Genomic DNA, 25525 nt, shown 5'->3' on the forward strand with positions numbered 1-25525 from the left:
ATCACTAGTGAAAGTCGGGCACGTATCCTGTCAGACTGTTTTCAACCTTCCAGTCTTGCTGCTCCAAACTTGGGGAATAGGAAACCCTACTTCCTTAGATTTCACAGGGGCCCCTTCTTTGCTAATATCAAAGTTTTGGCATTATCGGTCTTTCCCGGCTGACCAATTTCATCAGATTCTCATCTTCCAGGAATTCTTCAGCCTACGTGGCCCAATGATGTCATCCCCTTCCAGTACTGTCACAGACTCTTAAAACATATATATTTGATAATAATACATTTAGTTCCAGATACATGGCATGGTCTGTTATATTTTGCGTTTTAATAAACCGATACAACTCTCTTAAAATATATATATATATAACATATACATGTATATATATACATATATATATATATTAAGGTTTTAAATCTTTCTGTTGGGAGGCAGTATAGTATAGTGAAAACTGGATGGATTTTTTGAGTTAGAAAAGCCTGGGTTTGAATCTTATTCTACCACTTTGTAACTGTGTGACCCAGGACAAGTCAGTTAATCTCTCAGAGCTGTTTCCTTAGCTATCTGTGGGGATTTAAAAAAAGTTTTGACCACGATTAAGTGTTGTAATAAAGACTCAACGAGTCGGCTTATGTTAAAAGCAGCCAGGACTATGCCTAACACACATTAGACAAGTAATATATTGGGATGCGTGGGTGGCTTAGCCGGGGTCTGATGTTGGCTCAGAGTTTGAGCCTTCCATTGGGCTCTGTGCAGACAGCTCAGAGCCTGGAGCCTGCTTCGGATTCTGTCTCCCTCTCTCTCTGCCTTTCCCCACTCATGCTCATGCGTTCGCGCTCTCTCTCTCTCAAAAATAAACATTAAAAATTTTTTTTTAAAAAGACGAAATATTCAGTTCACTTCCCCAACATTTACTGAGTTAGGTAAACACTTGTAACATAACATAACAAACACTTATTGAGTACTTCCAATATGTGAAACCCACTTCCACATGCTTAGAAAAAGCTGCTCTCAAAAGAGCCTACAGTCTAATAAGATATCACCTACATAAACCAACAATTAGAATGTAAGCGACCGCTGGTTCTAGCAGAGCTATGAGAAGTGCCTGATTTTGCTGTGTGGGTTAGCTTTGCAGAGGATTTGCCGGTTATACCACTTGAACTGCAAACTGGATTCCACTGGGCAAACAGGAGATGATAGAAACAGAGGGAAGTTTCTACCTTTGCCACTTAGGACGTGGGAAGGCACGGAGGTACAAGAGAACACAGTCTGGCATTAGATGCTGCAGAGAGCCCAGGAACCCAACAATACAAGTGGCTTCACTTGTGCCCTGTTCTCTTCTCATTGGAAAAACAACTCAAACGTGTGACAAACAGAAGGTGAACTTTTTTCAAATTACCCAAGTTTCCATTTAAGGTAATTTTTCAAAGAATGAAATAATAGGTGTTTTCTGTTTAATGATAAGGACAAAAAAAAAATGATTGGTTTGAAAATCCTACCACCATGTTTTAGTATCTAGCCATCACAAAAATCCACCTACCTGCCTCAAAGAGCAACAAATATATTCATACAAGATTATAATGTCTGGAGTTACACTTAATATCTATATAAATAACACACAATTCCATTAGCATTAATGGTAGTCTAATGAATGCCAGGGGGCTTAATAATTTGTCACTTTAATATGAAATATTATGTGTTTCCTACTTACACATACTGTGAGGATGCTGCTTTATTACTTTACTTCATTTCTTTCCAGTGAAAAAGTTGTTAAATGACAATCCATTATACTCTCATTTTAGGATTGATCCAACTTTCAATCTCTCCTGTAGGCTTACAGAATTTGTGATTTGCTTAGGAAACTCTGCTCAACACAAAGTCTGGAAATCAGTCACAACCCATTATGTTTATATGTGTTTTTAAATTCCTTTAGGCTAAAAAAATAAACGGCTATCTTTTTCATAAGTGCTTGCCAAATTCACTTCAAGGAATTTGAGAAATCTCAATAATTGTGATAGTCATGATGAGGAATTTTTTTTTTAAAGATTAAGAAATGTGTTATAATGTCAACTGCTCACGCTAACTGTTGGGAAGACATTTTAGAACTCCAAGAATCTAGAGTTCTGAATCATAATGCTGGTGAAAAAAGAAAAAAATACTAGAAAGTGATAATCTTCAAACAAGATGACATAGTTCTCCCCTTATAACAAAACGGTTTAAAGCCTTTTTTTTTTTTCAGAGTCCAAATTGTACAGTTATACAATATACTTTTGAACTTCAGAGTATACCACTGACCCAGTAGGTAATGGCACATCAGTTAAGGGTTCATGCTACAGATGCAGACAGGTCTGGCTTTGCTCCCAGCTTCTCTACCACATATTAACTGCTTAACCCCAGATCCGTAAAATTTGAATCTATTTTTAAGCCTTAGTTTTCTCATATATAAACTAAGAGATAATGAGTATAGTAATAAAGATAATTTAGTCAATTATGCTATTTGCTGTCATGCATTATTTTAATTCCTCAAACCTCAAAACAAAACTCCTAAGTAATAGTCCCCTTTTTACATGAGAACACATTTATAGTTCTTGATACTATGAGGGTTTAATGAGATAATCTATAAAAATTACTCACAAAAGTGGCACATAAATGCTTAATAAATGTCAGCTATTATCATTAAGATTTAAAAATTTTTAAATAATGACTTATCTATAATCTAGTAAAGGAAGAAATATTAACTAATTTATTTAATACCATGACAACTTAATGCAACATATTACTGGAAATATTTAAAGAAATCCTTATTTAGCCTTTTGAATATAATCACATGGTAAGATGTGACAACGCATCCCTAAATGTTTTCTCCAGAGAAGAAATTTAGTTACACAAGAGGCTTAGTCAAGAGGACTTTTATCTAGCACAAGAATTTGAAATATATCAGAAATAGCTTCAGAATATATACCTCTTAACTCCTATTCTCAAGATACTGTCAATGACTGCAGCAGGAAGATAATTTTCTTCTATGAGATACCAATTAACTGTTTTTAAATATAATTATAGTCCATTACATTCAAAAACATATCCCTCCCTTAGGATGAAAATGTTGCAGAGGCCAAAAAGAAGCTCTTGGGAAGATGGTCTCGTGTCACTTATCCCAAGTACAAACAACATTAACAGTTTCTCTAAAACTAATTCTAACTTGCCTTCAGCTGAAGGAGCAATGGCTGTGAATTAGAGCTCATTCTAGTAAGAAAGAAACTTCAAGGGGCAAGAGAAACTCTTGGCATTCCTGTCAGCCTTTACCAGGCTCTCCTGAACCAGTCCCAAGGTAATACTTCTGGAAAATAAGTGATAACCTTATGTGAGTCAGGAAACAGCTAACCTTTAAGAACATGTTCACACAGCAAGAATAAGAATATGTCTATAATTAAGCCCTGCAAAGACACCTTTAGTAAGTGTGGGGTACAGAGTTTTACATATACTCATTAAATCAAACTTGTATTGGTCAAATCTCTGACATCTGTGGTTTTTGGCCCTGACAACATATTAGAACCTTACTTCAAGGAAAATGATGCCTGATTCCTTGAGACTGGTTTAAATCAGAACCTCTGAATTCTCAGAATCAGGAATAGGTAAGTCCTAAGAAGAATAAATTTTTTAAAAATGACATTCACGCATACATGCCCTACCAGAAATTATATCCTTTTCAATTATACCCCATTTTTTTATATTTTCAATTTTTAAATCATTTCTAATGTAGTATTTTCATATTCTCTGCTTGCTCTAGCATGTGAAGTTCTTGGGGGTGCGTCTACTGCTCAAGTTTTTGTTATGTCTGGGGACTCTTATTCACAGTGATTTTTCACACTGCTAATGGCTAGAATGAAACAATGGTACAAAATGTCAAACTGGTTCGAGATAAATAGTATTTGTTCCTACACATTATTAAGCAAATTTTGCATGAGCACAATGTTTCCGTACAATTATATTTTCAGTTACACATTGGATGAAATTGAAGGTTTGGTTGAAAAAGTTTTTCTTTTTAATACGTTAACATCCTTTGAAGGCCTAAGCAGCACTACTAATCAGTAAGAATTTAATAGAAGCTACGTTAATTTCACTGTTTTTCTCTGAAAATCCAGCTAGAAAGCAATAAAAAGTTCAAGAAAGAGAAAACAAAAATCCAAAAACTTTGAAGTAAACTTTTTAAACTGAATTTCAATCTCCGATTTGATCAAATGTTTTCCTTATCTGCAAATTGATTTGTAAGCAATACTGTATAAAATTATAGAAAAGAAACACACATTTAAGTATATACTTAAAAAGCAACTTTTATCAAAATTTATAGAATTATGTGGACAGTCTCTGATAGTTAAAAAATCTAGAGTGTATGGGTAGCTAAAAGACATCCTGAGGTCTTTGTGTGTCCAGCAGTCAGCAAAAAAGACATGCATGACAGGTTAAAAAATGCTGCAGGGTTACCATCCTTAGGGATTCTTGAATCAGGGATTTTCAAATGCCTTCATTTTGGAAGCTGTCTTCAAAACAAAGCCCTACACAATCCTATTAAATATAAAACATATAAATTAGGAGCTACACTTGCTCAAGGGTGAGTGACAGGTGCAGACAGGTTCCCATCCAGGAGGCAGGTCCTGGGAAATGGAATGGTGACACTCTGGAGCTCAGTCTGAAACCACTACAGGAAGCAGATATCACATGACCTTTGTTGGACAGAGTACTTCCAGTGGGATTGGACTGTGATATTTATATGTAAATAAGCTTATACATATTCAATCAGTATCTATATCATTTTAACATATATTAATAGTAAAAACACATTCAAAAGTGACATGCATAATTTTGATGTCCAACTCAACTGGCCGTAAAACAGTCTTAAATTACTTTGAAAAGTAACTGAAAAGAGAAGCCACCCATATTTCAGACACAACGTCTTTGCAGAAAATAACTTGTCCCTAAGGAGACAAGTATTGCCAATTCAAAAAGTACACAATGAAATATCTGAAACTATCACACATCTGACGTATAACAACTGCTTATTTTTAAATAATCATTATAATGTTGATTTTCATTTTATTTTTCCTAATAAGTACATCATTTGACAGCATATCCAAGTAAAACTTCCTATCATTCTGTTCTCTCATTAAGAGAAATTCTGCCTGATTCATCATAATATAAATGATACAGCTTGGATTAAAAACCAAAACATATTTCACCATGATTTTCTTACACAAGACAATATAAATATTAAACAAAATCAATGTTTTAAGAATCCCTGGCTTTTGCTATCAAAGAAAGCATCCTTGGGGGCACCTGGATGGCTCAGTTGGTTAAGCATCCAGCTCTTGGTTTCAGCTCAGGTCATGATCTTGCATTTTCGTGGGTTCAAGCCCCTGACAGCTCAGACCCTGCTTGGGATTTGTCTTTCTCTCCTTCTCTCTGCCTCTGCCTCTCTCTCTCTCCCAATACATAAGCTCAAAAAAAAAAAAAAAAAAAAAAAAAAAAGCACCCTGTGAAGACCAACATTATCTCTGATGGGAAACAGATTTGACATTCAGGAGAAACCAGAAAAAAAAAAATTACTCTCCTTAGGAATAAAAAAATAAGTATTTAAGTAATTTTTCCACTTTCTCTATTTTTCATAGCTGAAAACTGAGCAAGGCTGTTAAAACAGAGTTTACATTACAAGGCCAAAATGTATTCAATAAATATGGATCATTTATATTTGCCTACTTCATGAAATTAGCACTTAGAAATGAAACAGAAAAATATCAGAAGTCACTCAACCAAATACATGCTAAAAATGCCTCCATTAACTGCCTCTGGATAACTATTAAACATTACAAATAAGTTAGCAAAACCTAAATATAATAACAAAATTCAATGGTTCTATTTTAGAACAGCTTTGTTTTTATTTTTGTTTTTTTAGACCATGCCTTCCATTTTTTTATTGTTATTGTTTTGGCTTTTGTCTTCTGTGCCTGTTTTAATGTAGGAATGTCCCCCAAGATTCTGTCTGTAGCTCTCTGCTTTTCTTTTTTTTAATAACTCCATACTACTTCCTTACAAGCTTTCATCTTGCCCATTACATCAACTCTTATTCATGTCCTTATGTATTCCTCTCAAAAGGCCAGCCTGCTCAACATCTCCAACAGGGTATTATAATAAATGCCAAATGTGTCTAGAATAGAATGCCTTTCCTTCAAATCAACTACTGTTCTGATTCTGCCGTGTCTGTTTATGACATTACCGTTCTCCAAGTTACTTGAGCATGAGGCTTTAGAATTTTTTGGTTGGTTTGGTTATGGTTTCTAAAGAAAAGGTTGGCTCGGGGTCCAGAGAAGCTTGCAATTCACCATTTCCGGGAAACCAGATATGTAGAGATTAGGTCACACCCTAACTGAATAAAAATTAATATATCTAGTGTACACACAGACTGTATTTAAAGGTTGTGTGTTTGTCTTTGCATCACAGTTATAAAAAAAAAAAAGCAGAAAAGACTATTACTTTCACCATAGTAACTATATATTAGGTTTATCAGTGACTATATACCAGCCTTAATCAATTGCATTTTTTGGAGGTTTTAATTTCTGAATCAACGATCAATGGTTTTGCTCCCTTTTGGTCTGTTCATATCTTCAATGGGGCCTTTAACACATTTATAATACATATTTTCTTGTCTGTCTCCCAGAGCAAGAGGGTTCTATACAGGCTTACATCTCATTCATTTTTATATTCCCAGCAATGAACACAGTGCCTGACACAAAATGTGTGTTGGATAAGTTAACCTACTATTGCTTATTAGTCAATAAAATTAAGGTGACTTTTCTATTACTAAGAATAAAAAAAGATACCATGCACAACTATGTTTAAAAAACAAAATGTAAAAGGACTTATTTTCAAACAAAAATTGAAATAGTTCTAAGACTCCCTTCTTATAAAAAGAAGTATAAATGTAAATATAAATATAACCTTCATTTTGGTCATTTAGTGTCTATGTCTTAAAATGTCAAGTATGAGAGTTGCCTTCTTCCTCCTTCTAGGGCTGCCAATTTGTTCTTTCCTCAAAAACTCATCACATCTTAGTTCAAAATACAAATATGTCTATTTGAAAATAATTCTTCATATCTAAATATACTATAATTATAATTGTTAAACTAATTAGACTAAAGGACAAACTAATTGAAGATTTTAGTGTCTTCTGCATATTTATCTTAAGAGAAAAAAAAGGAGTGGGGGAAGATGTAAAAGACTGGCAGGAAAAAAATCCACTTGCTGATTAAAGACATCATTCAAAATAAATCCATACAAAAATCTATTTTTTAAATCTGGTTTTGCCACAGAACCAGTTAAAAGCAGGATTTGGGGACTTAAAATAGTGATGTCTAATATTCAAATATATTTATATTCATATTTTTGTGATGTAAATTTTGTAACTTATAATTTGTAAATTTCTATGTATTGCCCTCTCTCTGCCCCCCCTTCCTGAACTTAAGTCTGGTACAAACACAAATTCCTTGGGTAGGGACTTAAAAAAAAAATTGGAAATCGGCAACTACCATCTGCCAAGCCTGATGCAATGTAGCATGGAATAGAGACAGTGAATGTGAGATAGGAAGATAATCCACAAATAGACCCAACTCTGTGCAAATCAGAGCCAGAGAGGGCCAGGAAAAGCTATCGCCCTCATCCCCTCCAGAGGAAATACTGAAGTCCCCCTCCATTTATGGAATGAGACTTGAGCCAATTGTGTTTGTCTCTCAGATGACAGGCACTTTAATGAATACGTGGATTTGTAAGTAAAAACTTTAAAAAGCCAAGAGAAATATTCTAAAATTGTAAACTTAAAAAAGAAATGTCAGTATAATGTAAAGTTTGGTAGAGAGATTTGGAGCTGTAACCATGCATTTGTGTATGATGAAACAGACCCGGGATTGTCTTTGTGAGGCATGGGGATGAGGGGGGATTGGCTTCTCCAACAAGACCTGCTAAATCCACTTGGGGGCGAAGATCCAACAGTCATTCATTCAGAACATCTTGTTTAGGTTCCTTCATTTTATTAGAGGATTTCGACCCTCCTTTGTTTGTTTGCATTGGTTGATTTCAAATGTCAATCTACTTGCTTTAATCAGCAAAATCACTGTCCTGCAGGAAACTTCCCAGGGGACATGACCTCATATATTTTATTATCTCCAACTCTTGTCAAAATCAAAATTACAAAAAGCAACATTCCCTGAGGATTATATTCTAAAAGATATGTAAATTTATTCATTTCTGTAATTTTCCTATATTTTAATCCTAGACCAAACTAAAATATCATTCATTAAGCTGAAAACATATTTGGACAGCGTTTTGGGTGTGTTTGCTCCTTGTGTATGTGTGGTGTTTGTTGTGTTTAGACAAGTCTCTCTACTCCTATAAAATTGCTTTTACTAAATTGAACTTTGTTGTATATTCTCTGCTTACTTATTATTGGTTTTATGGGTGAGATACATTGAGCAAGTGGCCTCTTAGGTCACTTAGCCAGGCTTTCATAAGCCCCATGGGAGAAAATTTTCTCAGACCTTCAGTGAAAGGAAGAGCTTTGCCTCCCCTAATCAAATGGCACATTCTTATCTTATAGAACATGAAAGTCTCCTGAGTACCTGCCCATGCAAAGAAATTTAATTCAGTGGAACTTAAGTTTTTCATTTTTATTTAAATTTTCTAAAATCTCTTCTCACATGTATTTAAAATAAGAACACTATATTGGGGCGCCTGGGTGGCGCAGTCGGTCAAGCGTCCGATTTCAGCCAGGTCACGATCTCGCGGTCCATGAGTTCGAGCCCCGCGTCAGGCTCTGGGCTGATGGCTCAGAGCCTGGAGCCTGTTTCGGATTCTGTGTCTCCCTCTCTCTCCGCCCCTCCCCCGTTCATGCTCTGTCTCTCTCTGTCCCAAAAATAAACGTTGAAAAAAAATTAAAGAAAAAAAATAATAAAATAAAATAAAATAAGAACACTATAAAAGACCTACTGTTAAAGTGGACTGCTTTTAGTTAAACATATATATTCACTATATTTCCAGAGACTTGAACTATACTATAGTCTCTATAGTTTCTTTGCTTCTTGAAAGTAACAGCTCTCCTTGAAGGTCCCAGAGAGCCAACAAGGAAGCATGGGTCCACTTAGTAACAGGGTATCCTAGTTTTAATATGTCACTTCAGCTCATTGTCTACGGGCATGACCTTCTCAGTTGGCTGCCCTTGGCCAACTTGGGTCCTCGGACTTCTTGATCAATAATGCCTGGCCTCCAACTCTCTAACATCACCATGTGCCTGCTCTTTGTCTGGCACCCCTCTCTGCCTTGTGTCATCTTACACCAAATTGCACCATCAACTACACCAGCTGCCTCTACCCTGATCCATCTGGCAAACAGAATGAAATGGGCACAAAAGGAAACAAGATTTACAAATCTCTGAGGAAAAAAAAAAATCAATCCTGAAACTCAGTTTGATTATGTTTCAACTAGATACATTCTAGAAATCCAAATTGCATATTTGTATTCATGTATTTATGTAAAATATAAATGCCATTTAGAAATTCCAGATATACTTAATTCATTATGAGATAATATTTTAATACATATATGCTCTGTCCTCTGGATATTAACTTTTAGAAAAACCTTGTCTACCCTTGAACAGACAAACTCAAGCAACTCAGGATATATATGCACTTGTCATCAGAACATATGTGGAAGGAAAATAAATTCTAATATAAGCTCAAATGACATGAATAGATAAATAAATATGCTTTCAAAAACAATTTAAGTGGACTAAATTACTTAAGAACTGTGCTATTTCAGATTATCAGAGCTTCTTCATGGAAGTGATCATTCAAAAGAGTTACTGTCCAACTCATTCTATGATGCTTGCATTACCCTGATACCAAAAGCCAGGTAAAATATATAAGGAAAAACAAAACAAAACTACACACCAACATCTCTTACAAATATTGATATAAAAACTCTCAAAAAAATACCAGCAAATCTGGGGTGCCCAGTCAGTCAAACATCTGACTCTGGATTTCAGCTCAGGTCATGATCTCATGGTTTGTGAGATCAAGCCCCACAATGGGCTCCATGCTGACAGCGTGGAGCCTGCTTTAGATGGTCTCTGCCCTCTCCCACTTGTGCTCTCTCTCTCAAAATAAATAAATAAACTTAAAAAAATACCACCTAACCAAATTCAGCCACATATTAAAAGGGTTATATACCATGATCAAGTGGGATTTCTGGAATGCAAGGATGGTTCAACATAAAAAAAATCAATATACCATTGTCAACAGAATAAAGGAAAGGAATATGATTATCTCAATTGATGTTGAGAAAGCCTGTAACAAAATTCAACACCTTTCATGAAAAACACACTCAGCAAACTAGGAATAAAACAAACTATCTTAACATAATTAAGGATGGCTGTACTCATAAATACATCATGTTGAGATTAATAACCTACAGCAAAGAAACTCATTAAAATTTCCCACCAGGAGTACTTACCAGCCAAAATTTTCTTGAATTGTTTAAACCACACATCACAGTGGTCTTCACTTAAATTAATAAGATCAAGCGTAGAATCTTTTAATTTATTTTGTTCCTTTTTCAAACATATGAAGAGTGTGATACCTAATAAGGTACCACTTCCCTGCTGTTTAACAGAATAACGCCGTTTCAGTTTGACAGAGAATATGTCCTTGAGTTCAATAAATTCTTCTTTACATAGAACATCATACTTGGAGTCACCTGAAAAAAATTAAATTTTCCAATTAAAACCAGTGTCCATATTTTATATGTATGAATAATAAAAAGTGAAAGCCCATAAAACCTTTATCATATTTATTTTTACCAATTATGCTTCATATAAGTCCCTGTGTGAGTTGGGGAGGGAAGAAAGGGAAAATTGGGTCTATTTTCCCAAGAATTAAAACGGAGAAAAATGGCATCAAGTCCCTGTCCAAGACATTCAAAAACTGAAAATATTCAATAGAAGAATTTCAAGAATATAGACAAAGCAACATTCCAAGAAAGAGTCTCCTTGGTCCTAATAGAGACAGAATAAAATGATGGAAAGAACAGAATTCACTAACAGAAGTGAGTTTATAACAAGTATTAGAGGCAAAGTGTAAGGAAAAAGATACGTACATTCCAGGTAAAGTAAAACATGTATAAAAAGGAAACAGAGGAAGATTACTGTATGAAACATAAATCCCTGCCAGTGTAGAACGAAACATCCACCTGAATTGAATTTTACCACAGTCAATCAGACTTTATTTTATAGTGGCATCAAATTTTACTGGTTATGTTTAACCTCCAGTCAGAAAACGTGTGTTGTGGTAAAAGACCATTTCAGTGGACTCTCAAAGTAGGAGTGCTTTATACTTTTAAAAAATACTTCTAAAATTTCTACTCTGGCCAAAATGGAATCACAGGGACCGGTTTACCTTCTGCCTGAAATAACTAAAAGGGTAGGCAAGATACATGAAACCTCAGTTTCCAGACATCTGCCATCAGGTAGCCCAAAACAGTATTCCCTGAGAGAGGGGAAACAAAGGAACCATGGGAGTGTTCCAGGCTACCGTCTGGGGAGGGTTTCCAGGCCACAGTGCAAGTCGGGAACCCTGGTGGAACCTGGTTGTCTTACTGGGTGAAGCAGGAAGTAAGAGTCCAGAAAAGCCACAAGGACTAAGTTCACTAGGCAAATTACTGTAGAGAAGGAAGCTGCAGAGAAGTGGGAATTCTGCAGATTTGCAGAGGGCCCCCTTGAATCTTCAGCTGAGTATGAAAGACATACGTGCAAGGCCAGGGAGAGAGAGACCCAAAGGATGAGACAGAACAATGCTCAGAGATCGCACAGACATGCCCACCATGAGCTTAAAAGCAAGCCTCAAAAGGATTAAACTGTCTCCTAGTAATTCAATTACATCCTATAATAAAGTTCAAGAATACAGGGAAACAAAAATGTTTACCAACTTTACATGGCAAAATTCACAGTACCTCTCATTCAACCAAAAATCACAATGCATGTAAAACAGCAACAAAACATGACCCATAATAAGAGGAAAAAAAGCCAATAGAAACAGATGCAGAACTAATACCAGTGTAACCAGCCCCACAAATCAGAGGTCCCCTCTCTCGGCTTCCTTGGCCCTTGAGCAGGCACAATACACTCAGATTGGAGCAAGGACTTCCAGGTACATTAAGAAGTTGCTTCCCAGCTTTCTCAGTGACTGTTTGGGCCTCTCCCAACCATTCTGCAAACTATGTCCAGTTGTTCACAAAGCACACATACCACGGGGGAAAAAAAAATAAGCCCTTTTCTCAGTGTTTAGGGTGGGGGGATAAGGTGAACCCAAAGTCAGTTTTAGGGGCCTGTCATCTCCTTGGAAAGCTCAGGCTTCAAGTACAGCGCACTTCTATTATTGTTACCCAGAGGCACATGGCCAGGGTCTCTAGAGCACTTCAAGAACACTTCATACCTTCAAGGATGAGAGATAGCAGGCTTGTTAAAGGTGCTTCTTCCAGACTAATCTTAAGATATTGATTATGCCCTCCTCTCTCATACAAATTTAATTTTTTTATGTCGTATAGGACACAAGAGCTCTGAAGAAGGATGAAAGGAAACAAAGAACCACTGAGGGAAAGAAAAAAAAATGCAAAGGATGAAATCAACTCCCCTTTTCACTCGAAGACCTGTATTATAATCTGAATTCTTTATCATGTGTGTGCTTTACTTTGGCAGTGAACAATTCAATGGCTATTCTAATTTAAAACCTCTTATAAATTGAAAATTTAAAGATCCTACAGCAACATCCAAGATCAAACTTAGTAGGAAAAGCCAGAAGAATTTCTGGAAACAGTACAAGAATACCTGTTGCCACTTTTACTATTTCAAATTATTCTGGGCATTCTGGCTGATAGTATATGAAAGAAAAAAGGCAATTAAGTGGCAGAAGGGGCAGGAGGAGGGCTAAAACCATAACTATTGATAGATGATATCACAGTATGTTTGTAAAATCCAAAAGAATATCTTTAAAATCACTAGAACTAATAAAAAATACCCAGTAAGGAAACAGGTTACAAATATACCAATAGCCAGGTAGGAGACATAATGGGGTTAAAGATATCCCATGCCAATTAGCATATTATACCTAGGAATAAATTTAGCAAAATGATCTTGGACTTGTATGGGGGAAAAATGCTAAATAAGTGGAAATATATTAAGCTCCAAGATTACATTTTTTCCATGCCTCATTATTAAATAACTACTGATAATGCTATTCCAATCAAAATCTCAATGGTATTTTCTTTGATGTAAGGGGGCAAGGAACTTAATCAAATGATTTGCAAATTTTCTTGAAATAAATGTATTACATTAATGAATAAAATGTTTTAGAAGTACAGCAACAAGGGACGCAGAGTATATGCCTGATTGGATATTAGTATTTTGTAAAGCTATAATAATTAAAATATAGGAATAGATAAGAGAATGGTTCAAAGAGATTTGTATACGCTTAAAAATCACTAATATGATAATGGTGGTATCTAAGCTCAGTGGGAAATATTCAGTAAAAGGTGATTTAGAGCGGATTAATCTTTTGAAAAAGGAAAAAAATAGAGCCTTATTTCATAATATATACCAGTATTTCTAGAGTAGAAAGAATTTCATATAATCATCAATTAGTAAAGCCTTAAGAGTGACAGTAAAGGCAGATATAGAGACTGAAATATGTAACATAAAAATTATTCAATGCCCACCTGAAACTAATATAACACTGTATGTTAATTATACTTCAATTAAGAAAGAAAGGAAATTATTCAATTGCTTATAAAGGCCTGAAGAACCATAAATAGATGTCACAAGCAAAAGCCAACCAGGCAGAAATATCGGCAACACATGACAATTAAATGATCTATTTAATCAAAGAACGAACACTTTAGTGGCAAAGTACATAAAAGGCCCAAGCAGGCATTTCACAAAAGAAGAAATGCAAATTGACCAAGAGACATATGAGAAAGTTCAATCTAATTAGTAATCAAAGAAATGCAAATTAAAACAACAAGATACCATTTTTTGCCTTTTAGATTGGCACAAGATCAAAAATAATGCTCAATGATGGTGCACGTAAAGGGAACCAATCCCAGTGCTGGTGGGAATGCAAAAATGGTAGCTGCTGGAGAACAAGTTGGGAATATGTATCAAAAGATTTCAAAATGTTAATTGCAGCAGTATGTAGAGAAGCAGAAATATTTAAAGCAATGCTCAAGTTCTTCAATAGGAGAATGGTTCAACCATAGTTTTCTGCAGCCCATAAACGAGCAAGTTAGAACTCTAGGACATTCATGTTAAGAGGTATGACTAAGTAGAATAAAGGCAAGTCACAAAGTAATCTGGGGGATTTAAGCTCAATTTCATTAAAAAGAAAAAAGAAACAAACTCAAGTAGAAAACACACAACAAATTTAATACTGGTCACCTATTAAAGAGAAATATGAGGGAACAGGAGATTAATTGTTTCCTATAAACCTCCATAATTTCCCTTTCTATAATCAGCATTGAATTTACAGTTTTTAAAAATGAAGAAAAGGAAAAATGCTTTAAAGTATGCATATGTTTGATCCAGCAATTTACTTCCAGGAATTTACCCTAAGGGAATAGATAATATGCACAATTTAACTAGAAGAATGTTTACCCAAGCATTATTGGAGTGAAACTTAGAAATAATCTAAATGAGTAACAGTATTGGTTCTATAAAGTATATTTCATATAACAAAATGCTATTCAGCCATTGAAATGTAGAAATCTGACGAGAAAAGGGTCTAAAGTAGCACATTTCTATTATTGTTTTGTATGTTTACTGAATACATTGTGTACGTGTAATATATTTTCATATGCACATTTATATGAAAATGCATATGAAAACTTGGAAGGGTAGTCAGATTGTGATTTTGTTTGCATATATGAATTTCTAATTTTTCTACAATGAGAATACTCTATAATCAATTGAAAAAGATTGTTTCCTTTGCTCATCCTAAAATAGCTCCTGATATTGTTTAATTTTTAAAATTCCATTCCCTAAAAAGAGTAGCTAATATTTAATGAGCATGTGCTGTATGCCAGACATTGCCCTAAACGCTTTACATGTATTACTATCTCATTTAATCCTCACAGCAACCCTAAGAGGCAGATGCTGTTTCCTAAATGAGAAGAAATTCAGGACAGAGTGTGTGTAACTTGTCCATGGTCATACATCTGGTAGGGACAGACCCAAGATTTTAATCCAAGCACTTTAGCTGGTCTTTACAACTTTGTAGCAACGTTGGGCTGACCTAAAGAGCTTCTTCAGGTAAACATACTCTCATCTGACCTTCTGGATCGGTTTTTATTATTATTATTTTCATATTTATTTTTGAAAGAGAGAGAGAGCACACACACAAGCGCAAGCAAGGGAGGGACAGAGAGAGAGGGAGACACAGAATCTGAAGCAGGTTCCAGGCTCCAAGCCATCAGCAACAGAACCCAATGTGGGGCTTGAACTCACAAACTGTGACATCACGACCTGAGCCAAAGTCAGACGCTTAACCAATTGAGCCACCCAGACGCCCCTTAGATGGGTTTTTAAGTCTAGTCAAACTTAAAACACTAGGTGAACAGCCGTTGTGTCTCTAACAGCAAGACAACAAATGTGTCCCTTAACAGAGTAGTACTACATCAGACTGAGGTGACCACGAGGGAAATGTGAGGTTAGATTACAGCAACAAGGAGCTTACAGAGAACATTCTGAGAATTCCTTTAGCTTTTTTTTTTAATTTTAATTTTTTTAGTTAGCTAACATACAGTTGGTTTCTGGAGTAGAATTTAGTGATTCATCATTTACATACAATGCCGAATCCCTGTAACTCGGAGCCATATTTCCCACTCTTTTTGCTCAGGCTTCCAGGGTCTTTTCCCACATTTGCCCACAGATTCAAATTTGGGGGTTTTTATGCGAATGGTTACTTTGCTGAAGCGACAAAAGAAGAAACTAAGAGGAAGACTTACAGGTTTAAAGCAAACATTGTCCTTTTATTTGATAGGAAAATAAGGATAATTGATCTGTGAATAAAACACTTAAATTTTTCATGATAGATGGATGTTCTTTGCCATTGTTTTTCTCAGCAGCTACATCAATCTCTCAGGTACCAATTTCCTACACGGAATCCCTGATCTATTATTTATTTCTGCAATGGTAACCATTTACATAAGTCAATCTGCCCAGTTTTCTAATCACAGATTTCACTTAATTTTGGATGAACTGTTTCCTGACATTTGAAGATGTGTACAGTATTACTCGTTTTACAGAAAACTGTTTTTTTCATTCTGAATATAGTCTTCAGGAATAAACCTTGTTAGAATTCTGTGAACCTGAATTAAAGATGTTTTTATTTAAAGGCCTGGAACTGTTTATTGTTTAACCAGACATCAGATTGGGTGGTACTTTTTTAGGCCTTTGTTTTGTTTTTGAAGTTCTTAAGATATGACCGGGGGACCAGCTGGCTCTGTACAGCAGCAGGACACTGGTTTCCCGGACTTGAAAGAGAGCTAGGGCCGGAGGTTCTTCAGGTTTCCAGGTGGAAAGCCCTGAGGCTAACTCCCAGTTAAGGAGGACGGTTCTAGAGATCATCTAATAGGATAAACTGAAAAATCTCAGGTCACTGTGTCTCCTCAATCCCCACTCCAAAACACTTACTCTTCGGGGTATACTTAGAATACACACACATTTATGAGAAACTAGATTAAGGAGAAAAAAACCATTCTGAGAGAAAATACTATTGCTCTGGGTCTATAAAATTGCCCATTTATCTGGACCCCTTCGTAGTAGCACCTTAAGAATGATTCAGACTCTATTCTCCAGATTAAAAACATACTGCTTTGTATATCTAAACTATTTATAAATTTATAAATGCTGAAAAAAATTTCGGTCATATATCTGCTTAAATTTTCATCCACAAGATAGCTGCTTCGATCCCCATACTAGCCACCTCTGTTATAGTACAACCAATTTCCTCCACAAATAAAAGCAAACGTTTTCATAATTGTATGCAAAACCCACATTTTCACATACAACCAAGCACAGGCAAACTATATGTTACAAGAGGAGTTAAAAAAAAAATACTTTGGGGCATGTATTTTAAATGCAACTTTAATTTTACCTTAATGTTAAAAGACATCTTTATTGGTGAAAAATGTGGAATAAACCTTCATCCATAGAATAGTATTTTATAACAGTAGATAAAAATATGGAAATCTTCCATATACTTTTTTTCAGGTTATGAAAACGTAAACCTTACAGATGACATGTAATTTTTCTTTGTGGCATGTGGTTTATTATTTGAAATCTATTGGTTCATTAGTATCATATTGGTTATAGCTAGTTGTTGCAGAACATTAACTGTCCTCTCACATTACTTACAGAGATACTGGGGACCATCTGTTCTTGCAAGGGATTTAAGTATATGTCTATTGGATATCATGCTATTTATTTAATTCAGCACCCACTTCCTATTGTTGTATTTTCTTGGGGGGAAAAGTCAATTTAATTACAGGGAATAAAGATAACCTCTCCTGGCAGGTGACCCTGTCACCACGAGAGCAAAGCAGGACCTACTTAAAGTAGGTTACAGTGGTTAAAAGAAGAGTAAAACCAACAACACTTAAGAATATTTAACAAAGGTTTAACAAAAATAGAACAGTGAATGGCGCTTTTAAAAATATTACTGTAAGCCCAGGGCTTGTCTAAATCAATCTTGGCACATCTGTCTGATGCGGACCATAAACAGGATTAGAGCGGGATTTATCTGCTTGGCGTTAATTGTGCTCACAGTTTCTGCACATGCCCACTCTTTAAAATACTGCCTGAAAAACAGGCCTGCCCGATACACAGCTCCCACAACACAGTGCAGACACACACGTATGGTATATTACATGGTTAAGCAATGTGATGTCTAACAATTTTTTTTGGCTCTTCAGAATTACTTATCTAATCCCCTAATTAAAAATACAAAATTCTGTTTGAATACACCACATACTGAGATAAATCTGTGAAGCAGGGGACCAATAAATTTGAATACACTTTAATTGTAAGAAGAAAACACAATTTAATTGTTAATAATCAGGTTAAACCAGGGTTTAAACAAATAGGGCTGCTCCTATAATTTACTGAAAAAACCTTCACAATGCATTACTATCCTCAAGAATTAGGACACAGCATTCATTAGCAGAAAAAGTTTCTAAATACATACACATATCAAGAGTGACAAGATATAGCATTCTTATCTAGTAAAAAAAAATTATACAGGAAATTTTAAACTTCTCACAGAGAGAAGTAGAGAAACTGCCAATCCAATATCCAAAAGTCATATTTTTATCACATCAGATAGAAAATTAATGTTCATTTTCTACCTGTTTTTTTCCCCACTTCTTCTATCATGTGTAAACAGCTTAGATCGAGTTAAAAATTTGACTAATTGGAGATATTTAGTTATTTTTCCAAGAAGTCCAAAATGAACTAGCCAGTCAAAAAAAATGTAAGTATCAGTCTTTGGTTTGCAGATTTGACATATAGGCAACATGTAATTCCTTATTCCAAACAACATTTAATGCCTATGATGCTAAGTGATGTGAGAAGTTTTAAGTTACTTAGTATGTTTTAATCATGAACATATAAAATTGTTAAAGAACAGTATAATTGAAAATTTAGGTTAACTTTCAATCATAGGCAATCTTCGGCTTTAAAACTTTTTGGAGTCAGAACCTATTCATGTTCTAAATATCTTAGTGAGCTCTTAGAGATCAGTTTCCCCCTAAATCTCTATTAATAGACGGTAAGACTATACTTTTACTGTTATTTTATACAGAGCAGATAATCAGGAGAACTTGACAAATTAAGTCAATCATTTAAATACTTAAAACACCCAGCAGCAGTTCTCAATGTAGAGTCTCAGAGGTTTTACGTGGTCAAACTGATCTTTAGGATAATTCTAAACATGTTATTTGCCTTTACACCGCGTTGGCATTGGCACTGATGTTTCAAGTGCAAAAGTGGTGATGTGTGCATCAAGGCAGCGACACTTTTACCAGTATTGTTGCATTCTTTACCATACTCCAAACTTGCAGTTTAGAAATTAAAAGGTCCATTTCACTTAACTACCCCTGATGAAGTAGGAACAATCTAATTTTTTTTTTTTTTAATTTCCACCCTGGACTACATTTTTCTTTAAATATTATGTGAGATGAAATGGAAACTATGCATAAAGCATGTCTGCTACAAATGAAAGTGATGACTGTCTCCAGGAAAAGCACTCATACTTTTAAGTTGCAATTGAACTAGCTGGTTTTGTGGAAGACTATTTTTACTTGAAAGATCCACTGACAGACAAGCTATGGTATTCAGACAGGAGTATTTGGCAAACATTCCCTGGAAAAATGAGCAAAGTGAGCCAGTCGCTCAAGAAAAACAACTAAAACTGTCAATGACAAAATTCAAGCTTTAGCATAAAAAATTAGAATTTTATAAAACTTGTATCCATCACAATGAGTTTGACAGCTTCCCAATACTTAAAAAATTTTCTCATGAGACTGGTGGTCATATTAATGTAGCTGATATTTTTTTTAAATATTGGGTATTATAATGTGTCAACATTTAGAAGCTCTATTTAACTCAGTACATCAAATTTTCCAAATATGCAATGCAGGATGTGATAAAATCATGCACGAGTAAGAGATTTATTCAAAGTGCAAGACAAACCAGTAGATTTTCAAATAGACTACATAACTACATTGCTGTGTTTTCAGATTCAACATTATAACTAGCCTTACCTAACTGGCACTTGAGTTTTTTTTGTAATATCAAAGGATAGCCACAATTATCTGAAAACATGATTAAAATATTTCTCTTCCAAATATACATCTATATGAAAATGGATTTTCCTTATATACTTTAATCAAAACAACATATTCACAATAGATTGGATGCAGACAATTTTTAAAACTCAGCTGTCTTATATTAAGCATCCTATTTTAAAAAGCTAGGTCTTCTACTAAAGACATTTGAAAAAAATGTAAGATAATGAAGTGGCATAATAAACTGGCATTTTTTAACTTTAGAAAATAATTGTTTTTAACAAAAATATTTTATCTTAAATGCAATGGATTTATTACTACTATATTTAATGAATATTTTAAATGTCTAAGTCCTAGTACCAGAAGTACCAAGGGGTATAATTTTTATAAGCAAAAGCTCTTTGTGGTTTTTGATAATTTCAGACTATAAAGTGGTCCCAGGACTGAAAAGCTCAAGAGCCCCTGCACTATAGTGTTGTGAACATAGGCCTAACCTTAAGAAAATGCAGCCTAGAGATGGCATGATTCATGCATTTCATCTTTAACCACCTTAAATCAAATACGATGATACTAGGTTATTTTTAGATTCTGCCATGAGTCCCTATTACATCTGAAACCTAGCAAAATTCACATTCTATAGCAGGCCTGATCATGCAATGTGATTGGGTTTTGTCATTTTCACTTCAGCAAGAGCACTAATGTGCTACTTCCTTTGGGACAATTTATCCTTGACTTGATGATCTACTTAGATATTTGCCTCTGCCTGCATTTTATATGCTCACTTCCATTTCAATTCCTCACGAAAAGCATTTAAAAATGGAAAGTGTCTGGGGCACCTGGGTGGCTCAGTCAGTTAAGCGTCCAACTTCGGCTCAGGTCATGATCTCGTGGTTTGTGAGTTCGAGCCCCACTTCAGGCTCTGTGCTGACAGCTCGGAGCCTGGAGCCTGCTTCAGATTCTGTGTCTCTGTCTCCCTCTGCCCCTCCCTGACTCGTGCTATCAAAAATAAATAAAATGTAAAAAAAATAAATAAAAAGGGAAAGTGTCTGATAATGGCACCAATAGAAAATATGGCCTTGATTCATCTTAACCTTATACTCTAGTCATTTGGCAAGCATTATCAGTTCAGGTATGCATACCATGATGTACAGTTTACATACATCACACCAGACGGCCTTTGTGCAGATACCCCTTGAACCTCTGAAGTACGGCAATTGGTCTTCCTTTCTCTAGTCTCTCAGCAATTCACTTTAACAATATCTTCATCGTCCTCCTGGTCTCTAATCTCTGTATCCCAGTACCTTGCGCTATGCTTCAGACATAGGCTTGGCTTCCAATAGAAGTTTGTTATTGACAGTCTTTACCATCAGTCAGATGATATCTCAATCACACTGTATGAATTTTGACCTCTGAACCTTTGCTCCTTTATTTCCCAGGAAATGAAAGGCCTTCTTGACTCCATTTTCAAACATTAACCATCTGTCAAAGCACATTAAGAGACATTCTTCATTTCCCAGTCCTTCTGAGCTCCTATGGCCCAGTACACAGTTGAGATTCAATCACATATCAGAAGTTCCTAACTCACCAGAGGGCAAAAGCACAAAGGTCCTTCAAAGCCTTTTAAGAACTTAAGTTATATATTTTTACCATACTAACTGATGGGTCAAAATGGGGAAGGGGTTAGCTAAAGATGAGACTGTAACTCTTTAGGGTAAGCCCAAAAGTTTACTATTTCAATATATTTGAACACCTGCTATATTTCAGGCACTTTTGTGTGTATATTAAAATGCTAATACAAATTTAACAATCTCCATGGATCACTGTCTCTATGAGAACAAAGGTTAAGGAGTTCATCTTTCACGACCTGGAACTCGCTGGGCTGTGGGAACAGGACTATATGTATCTAAGCCAGAGTGAGGATCTCTAGCGCCAGTGTCTAACATAGCCTGGTCTGGGCTTTCTGTCAGGTAAAGGCTTTTTCCTTCTGAGGACCTCAAAGATTGTCACACCAACTTTGTTTTCACCTCTGCCATTACTAGCCACCAATGCCCTACTGTGCAAGTCAGATCCCCCATTACCTCACGGTAGTCCCAACAAAGAGATCACACAGCCCTCCAGATAATCTGATGGGTTTTGCTACTGAGAGACACTAAGAAACCCACTTTTATTACCAATTCCATTCAGGTTTACCCTGAAGACAGTAATTATTTGCTCCCAAGATAACAAGAAAATATTGAGAATAACTACTCAAAGTCCAGGACTACTGAACTAAGCACATGCAGCCCTGTGTTGTTGGAAGGGAGTAGGAAGAGACAAAGCAGTAACTTTTCCTTGATGAAGGGACTGGTCCTAGTACCAGAAAGTAAGAATTTCATCTGAGGAGCCAAGACAGTGCAGGAACAGAGTGCCACAGTCCTGACTGTCCAGAAACAGACTGGAAGAGATTCACCTAATCAGCCTCCAGGACATCTGAACTCACTATCAGTATATCTTCCTGGGGCCAGAGTTGGCCCTCTTGCAGTGAAGGAATCACTGTGCGTGGGGGAGGAAGGGAGAGAAACTGTCAGAAGCTACATATACTGAACATACAAAAGCAAACTTAAAATGTACACATTTACAATAGCCACGATATGGAAATAACCTAAATGTCCGTCAGTGGATGAATATAAAGAAAATGTGATACACACACACACACACACACAGTGGAATATTGTTCAACCTTAAGAAGAAGAAATCTTGCCATTGTAACATGGATGGACCTTGGGGCACTGTACTATGAAGAGAAATGTAAAAAAAAAAAAAAAAAAAAAAAAGAAATACCACATAGTCTCGCTTATATGTGGAATTTAACAAACAAAAACAAACAAACATAGAAAAACTGAGCTCAGAGATAACAAGGAACAGACTGATCATTACCAGAGGTGGGGGGTGGGCAAAATGGGTGGAGGTAGTCAAAAGTTACAAACTCCCAGTTACAAAATAAATAAGTGTTGGGGACCTAACGTACAGCATGGTGTCTATGCATTACTGTACTGCATACTTGAAAGTTGCTGAGAGTAGATCTTGCAAGTTCTCATCACTGAAGACAATTTGTAACTATGTATGGAGATGGATGTCAGCTTACTGTGGTGATCATTTCAGAATATATACAAATATCCAATCATTATGTCCTACACCTGAAATTTATATGCTACATGCCAATTACATGTAAATAAACAAATGGACATAATTTGAGATTTTCTAAAAATATTTGTAAATATTTATTCATTTGAGGAGGATTTGCAGACCTAGACTTAGTGGAGACAAAGAAAGTAATGCACAATTTTAATATAGCCTATCATGGTTTTATTGAAAAAATCTAATTTTACATTCAAGACAAAGTTCATGTTTATTTTTAATATGCTAGGCACATGGGGGATATGGCCCTTATTTCATTTCCACCATTAAAAGCATATAATTGACAAACATGTTTGGATTCTGTTTTGTTTTCGGCATTCAAAAACTGGCTAAGTAAACCCAGCGAGAATTGATTCACTAAGAAAAAAATTACAATGAAATTACTTATGAAATGTAGCCAAGTTTCCTAACTTCCTCATTTACTTTCAGTTGGATTTAGGCAAAATGTAAAGAACAAATGTAAGTGTTAGTAAACAGACATACACATACATACACACACACACACACACACACACACACACACACACACACACTCTATAAATTATGCTGGTCAGTTAATACCATTTAGGCTACTATTCACACAAAATATGATCCTCTACCTATACTTGAAGTAAAAAAAGAAAACAAAGCTATTTTGGAGTAAAAATTGGAAGTTAATTTTTTTCTGAAAAATTTTAAATTAATTCAGAGTCCTATATGAAAATAAGCTCAATATTTGACCTCGGTGTCCTACATATATGGTATTTAATGCAAAGGTGTTCTTACTGAAAAGGAGTTTTGTAAGAATTTCTTCTCCATGCATTTCATCATAATATATTTTCTACCATATGGTTAGGATGATGACAGAAAGACAAAATTAAGGGTAAAAGTAAGAAATTGTTACCTGATAGTGTAAAAATTTTAAAGAAAACTTAAATACTCTAGATAAAGGATATATTTAGCTACACTATATAACATGTAATCAAAGCAAAATAGCTTATGGGATTACAGCAAGCCATCTCCTCTGTGCTGTAATACTACTGTCAGGTTTTTTTTAGAAAGATAAATTTGATATCAATACGATGTGACACAACTGCATCAAACCTTAATTTCACTCACAGTAAGAAGTCACAGGATTAAATAACACTGTGCAGTCTTTTAGAAAAGTTTATTGCTTCCAGATGGATTCAAGTTTCCTTTCAGCCCTGATTACATCTAATATGCACAGGGTGCCAACATTATAAAGGACAGAGTCAAAAATATCATTTATATAGATAGCGAGGGGCGGGGTGCAGGAACTTTGGCTCCCGAATAGATTATGCTAGCCAGGATCTGTTTTAAGAAATAACAAACATTTAATAACAATAATAATTAATTTAAAAAACACCATATTATGTAAATGTTTTGAATAATGGCTGTCCCATAGAAAAACACAAATTTGCAACAAAGTATGCAGAAAATGACTCCTAGCTCAAGCTGCATGCTCTCTGCCCCCATGTTGGGTTGCGCCATGTGTCACACTGCATGAGGCTTGCTACCAAGATGTCCACCTGTGCCTCTGTGGCAGGAGAGGCATCCATGTTTATTTCATTTAATAGCACTGTTGAATATAAGCCATTGTGGTCAGACACAGATCTTCAAAAATACTATCTAAAGGCATGTTTGCTAAGTTTAAGGCTGCAAGTAAATTACTGCTTGTATTTAAAATAGCATTTTCTTACACAACTTCAGTAAGAAATAAAATCCTCTCCATAGAACCCAAAGAAAGCTCTCTCCATAATGTGAATTAAAAAAATAAAATCACAGCTGCTGTATCTAGTCTGTGAGAGAAAAAGCAATAAAAATTCATAATTGAAGAATGATTTCAGTCTGTAGATCAGGGGCCAACTTTTTAAAATACAGTAAAACTCCAATAACATTTCCATTTTCTCATTTTCTTAAATTCAATCTTTCCAATGCTCTGAAAAAGTCATACAGATTACAAATCTGATTGAATATAAATGTTAAAAAATTATGTATCCTTCAAAAACAGATTCACAATTTAAATAAAATTATGGTCTAAGAGCACAAAAGAAGAGAAAAATGATTCATTTCTAAATGTATGCAATATCTTTCCTGCTTGAGCGCCACTGGGAAAAGTGGTACTACAATGATTCCACTCATACCTGACTTTCTTCTATGGATATTCAGCCAAAACTAAGACAGATAATAATATAGCACTTTGTTACATTTTCTGTAGAGAAAAATAATTTCCTTTATGTAAGGTATATAACAAATATTAAAATTGCAGGTGATTTTAATAAAAGTTATTCACTTATTTTCAACTTTATAAGGGATACTTAAGAATGGATGAGTATTAAAATGTTTAATTTTAATTAGATTAAAATAGTGGCACTATCCTTGATCAATTGCTTGAAATGCTCCAAGACACAGGGTGATCAGAAAA

The 25525-nt window shown here is 35.2% G+C and overlaps 1 protein-coding gene across 2 annotated transcripts in view; it reads right to left on the reverse strand.

Moving 5' to 3' along the window:
* The window catches only part of CERKL (ceramide kinase like), a 108353-nt gene that overhangs the window by 57769 nt on the left and 25059 nt on the right, over positions 1 to 25525 (reverse strand). For both annotated transcript variants that reach the window (XM_043577208.1, XM_043577207.1), the window contains exon 2: positions 10546 to 10788. In XM_043577208.1, the coding sequence (XP_043433143.1) occupies positions 10546 to 10788 (243 nt within the window). The remainder of the gene's footprint in view (positions 1 to 10545; positions 10789 to 25525) is intronic.

This window comes from Prionailurus bengalensis, chromosome C1 (genome assembly GCF_016509475.1).
Source record: "Prionailurus bengalensis isolate Pbe53 chromosome C1, Fcat_Pben_1.1_paternal_pri, whole genome shotgun sequence".
Classification (NCBI taxonomy): Eukaryota; Metazoa; Chordata; class Mammalia; order Carnivora; family Felidae; genus Prionailurus; species Prionailurus bengalensis.